We start from the raw sequence: 12,496 nt of genomic DNA on the forward strand, positions 1-12,496 counted from the left end.
CACTTGGCAGAGGCAGGTCAGTGGGCACACATCACTGAAAATATTCAATGCAAATTAATTTTTAGATATTAAACAAATTGGATGAGGCAGGAATATGGCAATGAGGCAAAACATCAGTCACAACGATCTAGAATTGCAGAACTGGATTAGAAAGTCCAAGGGAAGAGTAAGAAACTCTGAAGACAGATGGGTGGACTCTGGGTCATGGGGAAACGGGGCATTGGGAGCATGGTCCCCAGAGAAGGTAGACTTAGAGAGAAGGGGGAAGAGACAGGGACAGGGATGAGCAATAGAGGACTTGGCCTGGGGTCAGCACACAAGTGCAATTACAAAGAAAGCATGGCACTGCTTCTACTTCCCTCACAATTTGAGAAGATTCAGTATGATATTTAAAACTTTGGCGAACCTATAGATCTGTGTTGGAAAGTATATTGACTGGCTGCAGCACAGCCTGTTATGGAAACACCAATGCCCTTGAACGGAAAATCGTATCAAAAGTAGTGGATATGGCCCAGTCCATCACCGGTAAAGCCCTTCCCACCATTGAGCACATCTACAATGGAGTGTTGTCGCAGGAAAGCAGCGTCCATTATCTGGAACCCCCATCACCTAGGCTCTGCTCCCTCCTTGCTGCTGCCATCAGGAAGAAGGTACAGAAGCCTCAACAGAACTCACACCACCAGGTTCAGGAACAGTTATTACCCTTCAGGCTCTTGAATCAAAAGGGATAACTTCACTTGCCCCATCACTGAAATGCTTCCACAACCTATGAACTCACTTTCAAGAGCTCTTCATCTCATGTTCCCGATATTCATTGCTTATTTCTGTATTTTTTTTTCTTTGTTTTTGTATTTGCACAGTTTGTCTTTTACACACAACATTCCTCCAGCTGGTGCAGTCTTTCTTTGATTCTATTATGGTTATTATTCTATTATGAATTGAGTATGCCCACAAAAAAAACAAGTCTCAGGGTTGTATACAGTGACATACATGTACTTCAATAATAAAATTACTTTGAACTTTGAATAACATTCTAAAAAAGCAACAAAAAAAAGTCAATTTCTTGAGAAACCGGTGACACCTGCTGTTAGGAAAAGATCACACAGTGAAGGCCATGTTTGTAGCTGTTTTAATTATAACGAAGAGAAATAATAGGGAAATACTGAATAACAAGTAGCACTGGAAGCTGGGAGGGGTGAGTACCTGCAGGTAACGGGCCCACCAATAACCTCACTGCCGATCTGTTCAGAGGTCAAAGTACAGCTTGGTTTGCTCCTACTCTGTACGAACACGAGCAGGCAGTCAGTGACTGTGTACTCACTCTACCCCAGACCAACACCTTTATCACTATTAATTTAAGGCTATTTAAATGTTAAGCACTTTGTTAAACCTGGTAAACAGCAGTGTGAGCCAGAGAAAACTGAACAGAGTTTGGACACAGAAAGCTGCTGGCACACCCAGAGCACATGTCCACACAGATAAAGAAGAGCCATGTTTGAGTGGCCTTTGAGCCGCAGTCAGATCATACCACAATACTTAACATTCAATTTTCCTGATTCATTCCCATGTTTCCTTGCTACCTATGCAGATGATACAGCAGCAGAAAGGTGGTGCATTCGGACACTGCCCTGTCAAACAGCAGCAGCCAATTGTGGGCAGTATGTTAAACAGGAAATGGCAGGACTGATCAAAATCCCAGGTGACTGATCAACTCGCCTCCAATTACACTCCTGTCTTTAATCTGATCCTGAGCGCACACAGTCAAGATTGGTGTGGAGTCCCCAACCATACCCTCTTCCTCACACTGTTGAGGGCAGTAAATGAAATCCCTGAACACTACATTCTTTTATAGTTGCCTGACACTGAGATCCCAGAGAAAAGTATTGACACCACTCACTCAAGTAGTGTGTGCCACTGTGAGGACCCTGGCAGACTGTAGCATGTTACCCTGTTCCCACCACAACTGCTAACACTTCTAACAAGCTGTCAGAGTGACGGCTGTCAACTCCACCAGAACTGCAAACTTAACATTCAGTAAATAATCTGCTAAACCTTTTCATTTCCAATCACAAATATGCAGAGGTGGATGTTACTTTAGCAAAGTTAAGGTGAGATCACCAAACTGCTATAATTTTATTCTCATAGATTATGCCTGGAATGCCCAAAACTCATTGCAGCTTTATAACTCATGGTATCCCCACTATATATGTCCAGATGGGCATTTTGTGGAATATTCTAACTGCTACGCTAAAGATCTGGCTGGTCAGCTGAGCTACAGGAAACTTGAGAAATGTTAGATGCCAAAGTCCATTAAACTCTCTCAATCAAGATTCTACTCTCCCTGTTCAGTGGTTATTGCCATGGCATAGCTCTTCTACTTTAGAGTTACTGATATTCTGGACACAACAGCAATCTATATAGTCTAGCAACAATGGTCAGTCACAATGCTCCTCCATTTCTGTAGCAAATGGGGAAGACAGGATTCAGAACCTTTTCCAAGGCTGCAAAAGGCTTTGAGTTCAGTTGCAGATAAAAAGCACACTGTCAAATGGGGATCAGAATTTAGCAATAGACCACACCAACAAATCTTTCAAGTGTTTGCATATTGCATCCTGAAAACTCCTTTGGCACAATGATCCTGAGTTAGTTCTCAATGGCAAAATCTGGAAATTCTTTGCAAATCTCGTTGATGATCAGTTTGTCCATCTGGCATGCCTGGTCATTTTCCTCCTCAGCCAAGATTCGCTGGAAGGTGCCCTGTAGATCGGAGAGGCGGTGTCGGTGGCACGTGTAATCAGTTGTACGGATGATGGCGTGCATCAGTGAGAGGTACTCCATTCTGATCTGTAGGAACAGGTAGGGGAGCATTGTGAGTGAAATCAACCGCATCTCATGCACAAGTTAAGTACAAGCATCAGATGATATTAAGGCTTAAATCTTTCTGTGTTTATTGCAGTAGTAGAGTAGAGCAAAACTCCAAAAAAAGAAAAAACTCCAACTTCTGGAAAGCTTGAAGGTTTAGCATCTGACACAAGCGATAATGTATGCCATGCTCTCCTTCAATTGTTGTGAGCATGCCATAAGCATGGAGACACTTGCAGGCTGCCCCAGCATACAGTAATTCTTGAGCTGAGTTGGTCGTTGACACAAAATGAAGCATTATATGTTTTTATATAAATATGACACATAAAGCTAATATATTTTTCACTCACCAGATTATCAGTTCCAGTCCTCCAGCCCCACTCACAGGGGTCCCCGGTTCCTCCAGCCCCACTCACAGGGGTCCCCGGTTCCTCCAGCCCACCTCACAGGGGTCCCCGGTTCCTCCAGCCCCACTCCCAGGGGTCCCCGGTTCCTCCAGCCCCACTCCCAGGGGGCCCCGGTTCCTCCAGCCCCACTCACAGGGGCCCCCGGTTCCTCCAGCCCCACTCACAGGGGACCCCGGTTCCTCCAGCCCCACTCACAGGGGTCCCTGGTTCCTCCAGCCCACCTCACAGGGGTCCCCGGTTCCTCCAGCCCCACTCCCAGGGGGCCCCGGTTCCTCCAGCCCCACTCACAGGGGCCATGGTTCCTCCAGCCCCACTCGCAGGGGCCCCTGGTTCCTCCAGCCCCACTCACAGGGGCCCCCGGTTCCTCCAGCCCCACTCACAGGCACCATGGTTCCTCCAGCCCCACTCACAGGGGCCCCCAGTTCCTCCAGCCCCACTCACAGGGGCCCCCAGTTCCTCCAGCCCCACTCACAGGGGCCCCCAGTTCCTCCAGCCCCACTCACAGGGGCCCCCAGTTCCTCCAGCCCCACTCACAGGGGGGCTCCCTAATTCCTCCAGCCCCACTCACAGGGGGCTCCCCAGTTCCTCCAGCCCCATTCACAGGGGCCCCCGGTTCCTCCAGCCCCACTCACAGGGATCCCTGGTTCCTCCAGATCCACTCACAGGGACCCCCAGTTCCTCCAGCCCCACTCACAGGGACCCCCAGTTCCTCCAGCCTCTTTCACAGGGGACCCCGGTTCCTCCAGCCCCACTCACAGGGATCCCTGGTTCCTCCAGCTCCACTCACAGGGGCCCCCAGTTCCTCCAGCTCCACTCACAGGGGCCCCCAGTTCCTCCAGCCCCACTCACAGGGGCCCCCAGTTCCTCCAGTCCCACTCACAGGGTCCCCGGTTCCTCCAGTCCCACTCACAGGGTCCCCGGTTCCTACAGCCCCACTAACAGGGATCCCCGATTCCTCCAGCCTCACTTGCTGGAGCCAATATTCATTAGTGGTTCACTGGAGAAATTATCGTCACTGTGTGGAAAATTTAAATCTAAAATAAAATAAAAGATTGTTTTTTATTAATAGAAATAATTTTCAATAGTCTGGAAAGTCTGCAAGTTGATTAGCACCAATGTGCAGAGCAAGCTGGATTATTAGCGTTTTATTGGAAAGCATATGACAACATATTTTGGGGCAGTTCTACATCTTACACTGGGGAGAGTGGTCCCAACAAAGTCCCAGTGCATGAATGGGACTAATATGAACCAGTGATAAACAAACTACTCAAAGTCAATCCCGAAGCTCTCTCTCAATACACAAGTTTAACTAGCTTCTAAATGGACAACTCCAATCTTGTCTGCCACTGAACTGCTTGTGCACTATAACATAGTTATATCTGGGGCAGGGTTATCACTGGCCAGTGAAAGGAAAAATACTGTTGAAATCTTCAACAGGAAAAGAAGTGGAAACACTCAACAGGCCAAGCAGCATCTGTGAAGAGAGAAAAACAGAATTAACGTCTCAGGTTGAAGACGTTTCTTCAAAACTGAGAGAAAGAGGAAAACAAATGTTAACTCGCAGAACAAGTGGGATGGTTACACACAAAACACTAGGAACATCTCAATCAGATGAGGCTAGGTAGAATTTTAAGAGAAGTTTGGATGGTGGGGTTATGGTGGACTCTGGTCCGGGTGCTGGTCAATGGGAGTAGACGGTTTAAATGTTTCAGCATGGACTAGATGGTCCAAAGGGTCTGTTTCTGTGCTGTATTTTTTATGACTCTGGCTCTAAGTGATGAATAGGGGAAATTATAGTGATGTGTAATGTGTTACCAATAGCAGTGCACACAGGATAGAAAATTAAGCCAATATCACAGAAAGATGACTTTCTGTGTAAATTAGCTGGTCTGGAGACTGAAAGATATGTAGTGTCATGACATGAATAACATGAAAGCACATTGTATTTTTCCACAGGAAGCAGGTGATAAAAACAAGTGGGCATTGGTTTGAGATCAGAGGCGAGCGATTTAAAAGGGACATCAAGGTCAGCTTTTTCATGCAAAGGGTGGTGCACATTTGGAATGAGCTGCCAGAAATAGTGGTTGAGGAGGGCACATTAGCAACGCTTAAAGGCCACCTAGATAAGTATATAGATAAGAGAGGTTTTTAGAGGCCATGGACCAAATGCAGGCGGATGAGACTTGCTCACTAAGCAACATGGTGGGCATGGAAACTTTGAGCTGAAGGACTTGGTTCCATGTTGTATGACTCTATGGCTCTCTGATACAGACACTGAAAATGAGTTGCCTGAAGTTAGAGAATTCGATATTGGGTCCAGAAGGCTGCAAAGTGCCCCGGTGTCAAATGAGATGGTTTTGCTCAACCTACCAGGATGCTGCCTGGACTACAGGGCATGTCTTATGAGGATAGACTGAGCAAGCTAGGCTGATTCTCTCTGGAGCGAAGGAGGTTAAGGTGCAAGAGATAATAAAAGGCACAGATAGAGTGTACAACTAGAGACTTTTTCCCAGGGTGGAAATGGCTAATACAAGTTGATATAACTTTAAGGTGATTTAAGGAAAGTATATGGGAGGGGGAGATGTCAGAGGTAATTGTTTTACACAGAGAGTGGTGAGTGCATGGAACCCCCTGCCATGGGATGTGGTAGACAATAAGATCATAAGTCATAGGAGCAGAGTTAATCCATTTGAACCATCGAGTCTTCTCCATTCCATCAAGGCTGATTTATTATCCCTCTCCTGCCTTCTTCCTGTAACCTTTGATGCCTTGACTAATCAAGGACCTATTAACCTCCATTTTAAATATACTCAACGACTTGCCCTCCACAGCTGTCTGTGGCAATAAATTCTACAGATTCGCTGCCCTCTGGCTAAAGAAATTCCTCCTCATTTCTGTTCTAAATTGATGTCCCTCTACTCTGAGGCTGTGCCTTATGGGCATAGGCTCATCCACTATAGGAAACATCCTTTCCACATCCGCTCTATCCAGACCTTTCAATACTTGATAGGTTTCAATGAGTCCTTGTCCAGCAGTCCAATATCTCACCTTTTTTTTACTTACTATATATTTGAAAAATCTTTTGTTATTCTATTTATATTATTGGCTAGTTTACCATATTTTATCTCTTCTCTTCTTATGGTTTTATAGTATCCTTCTGCTGGCTTTTAAAAGCTTCCCAATCATCTAACTTTCCATTAATTTTTCCTATATTATATGCCCTCTCTTTTACTTTTATACTGTCTATTCTTTGCCTTGTCAACCAGAGTTGCCTCATCCTCCCTTTAGAATAGTTCTTCATCTTTGGGATGTATTTGTCCCATGCCTTCCAAAGTGCTCCCAGAAACTCCAGCCATTGATGTTCTGCCGCCATCCCTGCTACTGTTCCGTTCCAATCAACTTTGTTCAGCTCCTCTTTCATGCCTCTGTCGTTCTCTTTACACCTCTGTAATACTGATATATCTTACTTTAGCTCTCTCTCTCTCAAACTGCAGGGTGAATTCTATATTATGATCACTGTCTCAAGGGGTCCCTTACCTTAAGCTTCCTAAACAAATCTGGTTCATTACACAACACCCAGCCCAAATTGCTTTTCCCCTAGTGGGCTCAACCACAAGCTGCTCAAAAAAGGCATCTTGTAGGAAATCCTCTATCACTATCGTTAACATTGCCCTTTTAAACATGTCTTTTCTATCTAAGAGAACATTTAAGAAAGAAATCAGGGAAGCAGGAAGAAGGCATGAAATTGCTCTAGCAAACAAGGTGAAGGAAAATCCCAAGGAATTCTATAGATATGTTACGAGCAAAAGGATTGCAAGGGACAAAATTGTACTCTTTAGAACGTAGGTGTTTAAAAGGAGATTTGATAGAGGTATTCAAAATTATGAGGGGGAGAGATAGGGTAAATGTAACCAAGCTTTTTCCACTTTTCTTTCAGAGGGTTATGAGAGTGTGGAATAATCAGCCAGTACAAATGGTGCATGCGAGCTCGATTTCAACATTTTAAGAGAAGCTTGGATAGGTACGTGGATGGTAGGGGTTTGGAGAACCATGTTGGTGCAGATTAATGGGAGTAGTTTAAATCGTCTTGGCATGGACAAGATGGCCAAAAGGACTATTTCTGTGCTGCACTTCTCTGTGACTCTGTCTCCCATTGTAATTTGTATCTCACATACTAGCCACTGTTCAGAGACCTGTTGATAATTCCCACCAAGCTCCTTTCACCCGAGCAACTTCTTCACTCTACCCACAAGGATTCTACATCTTTGGAGCCCATGTCACCTCTTTCTAAGGATTTGACATCATTTTTCACCCACAGTACCTATGTGTATCCTTAGATGTTAAGCTCAAAAATTCATCTACTCCATTCCAAATATTTCAAAATTGAGTTCAAAAATTCATCTACTCTATTCCAAATACTGCGTGTATTCAAATACAATACCTTCAAGTTCTGTATTTATCACCCCTTTCGATTTTTCCATCATGTTACATTTCAACTCATCCCAGTGGCTGCAATTTTGCTCTCTCATCTGCCTGTCTTTCCTCACAGTCTCACTACACACTACATCTTCTTGTATATCAAATGCCCCATCCTCAGCCTGATCATTCCAGTTCCCATCCCCCTGCCAAATTAGTTGAAACCTTCCCTGACAGCTCTAACAAACCTACCTGCAAGAATACTTGCCCCCCCCCCCCCACCGGCTCAGATGTAACCTGTCCTTTTTGTAAAGGTCATACTTCACAGAAGAGATCCAATGATCCAGAAATCTAAAACCCTGCCCCTTCACCATTTCCTCAGCCACCTACCAAATCAACCTATTTTTATCCTCTTTGGCCTGTGTAAAGGCAGTAATCCAGAAATTACTATTCTGGAGGTCCTGCTTTTCAGCTTTCTACCTAGCTCTCTATATTCTCTCTTCTGGACCTCCTCTCTTTTTCTACCTATGTTGTTGGTACCATAATTTCTGTCTGCTTGCCCTCCCCCTTTAGAATGCTATTGACCTGATCTCAGACATCCTACACCTTGGCCCGAGAGGCAAAGTACCCTCTAGGTTTCTTTCTCACATCCACATAATCTCCTGTCTGCTCCTTTAACTACGGAATATCCTATCGTTATTGCATTCCTCTTCTCTCCTTCCCTTCTGAGCCATAGAGCCAGGCACAGTGCATGCCTGCATGCTGTGGCTTTTCCCTGGTAGGTCATCACTACCACCTCCCCCCCCCCCCCCACCAACAGCATCTAAAGTGGTATATTATTGAGGAGAATGGACACAAGGGTACTCTGTACTGGCTGCCAATTCCCTTTCCTGCTCCTGACAGTTACCCAAGTACCTGCCTCCTGCAGTTTAGGGTTAACTACTTCCCTGTAGCTCCTATCTATCACATCTTCATTCTTCAGTATAATCCAAAGATACTTGCAGTTTTCACATGGCTCCCAACCTGCAAGATGTTGCTGGTAGAGGTAAATACATTAGGAATTTTTATAAGAGACTCTTAGATAGGTGCATGGATGATAAAAAAAAATGAAGGCTATGTGGGAGGGAAGGTTTAGGTTGATCTTAGGGTAGGTTAATTGGTTGGCACAAAATTGAGGGCTGAAGGATGATATTCTATGTTAGAAACATAGAAAACCGACAGCACAATACAGGCCCTTCAGCCCACAATGCTGTACTGAACATGTACTGTAATTACTTTAGAAATTACCTCAGGTTACCCATACCCCTCTATTTCTCTAAGCTCCATATACCTATCCAGGAGTCTCTTAAAAAACCCTTTTGTATCCACCTCCACCACCATCGCTGGCAGCCCATTTCACGCACTCACCATTCTCAGTGTAAAAAAGCTTACCCCTGATATCTCCTCTGTACCTACTTCCAAGCATCTTAAAACTGTGCTCTCTCATGTTAGCCATTTCAGCCCTGGGAAAAAGCCTCTGACTATCCACCTGATCAATGTTCTATGTTCTATCAATGTAACAGGTGCAATAGGCCACAGATAGAGGTCAGAAAGGGAAAGAGATGAGGAAATAAGCTGGTAAGAAACAGGAAGTTCAGTGTCCACTCTGGATTAAACACAGGTGATTTACAAATTGATCACCAATATGTTTGGTTTACCCTGTGTAGAGGAGAGCACATTGTGAACATCAAATGCAGTACACTAGGTTGGAAGAAGTGCAAATGAATCACTACTTCATCCGGAAAGAATGTTTCTGTCCCTGGTTGTTGGGAAGGGGTGAAAGGAGTTGGATATCCTGCTGTGTCTAGGCATGAGGCAGGGGCAGTTGATGAGGACCAGAACAGCAGACCAAAGAATCACAAATGCTGTGATCTCCTCTAAATTCTGAAATCGGAGAATTTTGGGGGAGAATGGAATATGTGTTCGGTGCTGGAATCGTGCTGGAGCTGGTGCAAGTTACAAAGAATGGTCTGTTGTGGAGACTGGCATAGTGGAAGATAAGGATCAGGGCAGGAGGGGTGAGACCGGAAGTGCAGGAGATACGGTTCAGTGTTCTGCCCATGACAGCAGAGGAAGTCACAGTTTGAAAAGAAGAGGCACTTGTGCAGTAAGCCTCATTGTTAGAGAAAATGCAACAGTACTGGAGGAACTTTTGACAAGGTCCCACACAGGAGATTAGTGTGCAAACTTAAAGCACACGGTATTGGGGGTAAGGTATTGGTGTGGGTGGAGAATTGGTTAGCAGACAGGAAGCAAAGAGTGGGAATAAACGGGACCTTTTCAGAATGGCAGGCGGTGACTAGTGGGGTACCGCAAGGCTCAGTGCTGGGACCCCAGTTGTTTACAATATATATTAATGACTTGGATGAGGGAATTAAATGCAGCATCTCCAAGTTTGCGGATGACACAAAGCTGGGTGGCAGTGTTAGCAGTGAGGAGGATGCTAAGAGGATGCAGGGTGACTTGGATAGGTTGGGTGAGTGGGCAAACTCATGGCAGATGCAATTTAATGTGGATAAATGTGAAGTTATCCACTTTGGTGGCAAAAATAGGAAAACAGATTATTATCTGAATGGTGGCCGATTAGGAAAAGGGGAGCTGCAACGAGACCTGGGTGTCATTATACACCAGTCATTGAAAGTGGGCATGCAGGTACAGCAGGCGGTGAAAAAGGCGAATGGTATGCTGGCATTTATAGCGAGAGGATTCGAGTACAGGAGCAGGGAGGTACTACTGCAGTTGTACAAGGCCTTGGTGAGACCACACCTGGAGTATTGTGTGCAGTTTTGGTCCCCTAATCTGAGGAAAGACATCTTTGCCATAGAGGGAGTACAAAGAAGGTTCACCAGATTGATTCCTGGGATGGCAGGTCTTTCATATGAAGAAAGACTGGATGAACTGGGCTTGTACTCGTTGGAATTTAGAAGATTGAGGGGGGATCTGATTGAAACGTATAAGATCCTAAAGGGATTGGACAGGCTAGATGCGGGAAGATTGTTCCCGATGTTGGGGAGGTCTAGAACGAGGGGTCACAGTTTGAGGATAGAGGGAAGCCTTTTAGGACCGAGGTTAGGAAAAACTTCTTCACACAGAGAGTAGTGAATCTGTGGAATTCTCTGCCACAGCAAACTGTTGAGGCCAGTTCATTAGCTATGTTTAAAAGGAAGTTAGATATGGCCCTTGTGGCTACAGGGGTCAGGGGGTATGGAGGGAAGGCTGGGTTCTGAGTTGGATGATCAGCCATGATCATAATAAATGGCGGTGCAGGCTCGAAGGGCCGAATGGCCTACTCCTGCACCTATTTTCTATGTTTCTATGTTTCTATGTAACTCAGAGAATGAAATGGAGTCCTTACAAGGGAAATAGGTGGGTGGACTAATAATATAGCTATTGCAGTCTGGGACTCACCTGTCTTTTCAGATGGTGAAGGGAACAGTTTGAGGATAGAGGGGAAGCCTTTTAGGACCGAGATTAGGAAAAACTTCTTCACACAGAGAGTGGTGAATCTGTGGAATTCTCTGCCACGGGAAACTGTTGAGGCCAGTTCATTGGCTATGTTTAAGAGGGAGTTAGATATGGCCCTTGTGGCTACAGGGGTCAGGGGGTATGGAGGGAAGGCTGGGGCGGGGTTCTGAGTTGGATGATCAGCCATGATCATAATAAATGGCGGTGCAGGCTCGAAGGGCCGAATGGCCTACTCCTGCACCTATTTTCTATGTTTCTATGTTTCTATGAACCACCAAGGGAAGGTTCAGTGACCAACTATGTGTGAAGGAGAGGGCAGTGTGAATATTGGCAGCAGACAGAAGATATTTTCCAGTTCTGAACAAGTGTAGGAAACAGTACCCATGCAGCAGCTGACGTAGCAGAGAAAAGCCGAGTGGGACTGAAACAGAGAACTCCACACATGAAAGGACAGGCAGGGGCAAAAGTGAGCTCCTACAGCTATACTTCTGATCTTGTCTGGGAATGCTGCAGCCTTCCTTTCTCAATACTGAATTCTTCTAATTCAAGTTGCTCACTTCCTTGTCCATATCAGAACCAGCTCCATCTGCTGTGAGGTTTACTCTCTCTGTTAACTCAGCCTGAGCTGCTGCATAAGTCAGCAACATATAACAGACAAAGCGTGATCCATTATTTAGGTGCTCCCACTTAACCTGGTCTCACTCCATCAGAAAAATTCCTGCTGTTCTAGCCATCCCTTCCTCAGCCTCTCTACAACATAAAATGAGTTTTTTTATTTATTTAGAGATGAGCCACAAGACCAGCAACCCACCTACATACAGTCTGATCACAGGACAATTTACAATGACCAGTTAACCTTGTAACTGGTACATCTTTGGACTGTGGGAGGAAACCAGAGCACCTGGATAAACCCCACGCAGTCATGGGGAGAACGTACAAGTTTCTTACAGACAGCACCAGAAATTAACACCCAAGCTGTAATAGTGTAGCACCAACTGCTACTCTACCATGGCACCCAGTTTTCTTTTTATTTTCCCATTTCTCATGAAGGATCTTTAATCTGAAACATTAACGCTGTTCCATGTTCCGCAAATGCAGCTTGAGCAGCTGAGTATTTTACATTCTTCTCACATCGGTCTTCCGTTCTGACTCTGGAGATGGAAGGTGAGCATCTGCTTTAGAAACAGGAACCAGAATGACTACACTGACATATCCGAGAGAAAAGTCAAAATGACTGAGCAGGGAACTTGAAATATAGCCTCAGTAATGGGTACCAGTGACTGAAGGTACAATAAGGGAATAAGAGA

The 12,496-nt window shown here is 45.2% G+C and overlaps 1 protein-coding gene across 4 annotated transcripts in view; it reads right to left on the minus strand.

Annotated features, from left to right (window-relative positions):
* Positions 1-1,054: 1,054 nt before the first annotated feature.
* The window catches only part of LOC134356693 (NCK-interacting protein with SH3 domain-like), a 279,402-nt gene continuing 267,960 nt past the window's right edge, over positions 1,055-12,496 (minus strand). For 2 of the 4 annotated variants that reach the window (XM_063067733.1, XM_063067731.1), the window contains one exon: positions 1,057-2,844. In XM_063067733.1, coding sequence (XP_062923803.1) covers positions 2,644-2,844 — 201 coding nt within the window. In that variant the 3' untranslated portion in view covers positions 1,057-2,643. Of the gene's footprint in view, positions 2,845-12,496 lie in introns of all 4 variants that reach the window. The other 2 variants (XM_063067734.1, XM_063067732.1) reach the window with 2 other exon arrangements.

This window comes from Mobula hypostoma, chromosome 15 (assembly GCF_963921235.1).
Source record: "Mobula hypostoma chromosome 15, sMobHyp1.1, whole genome shotgun sequence".
NCBI lineage: Eukaryota > Metazoa > Chordata > Chondrichthyes > Myliobatiformes > Myliobatidae > Mobula > Mobula hypostoma.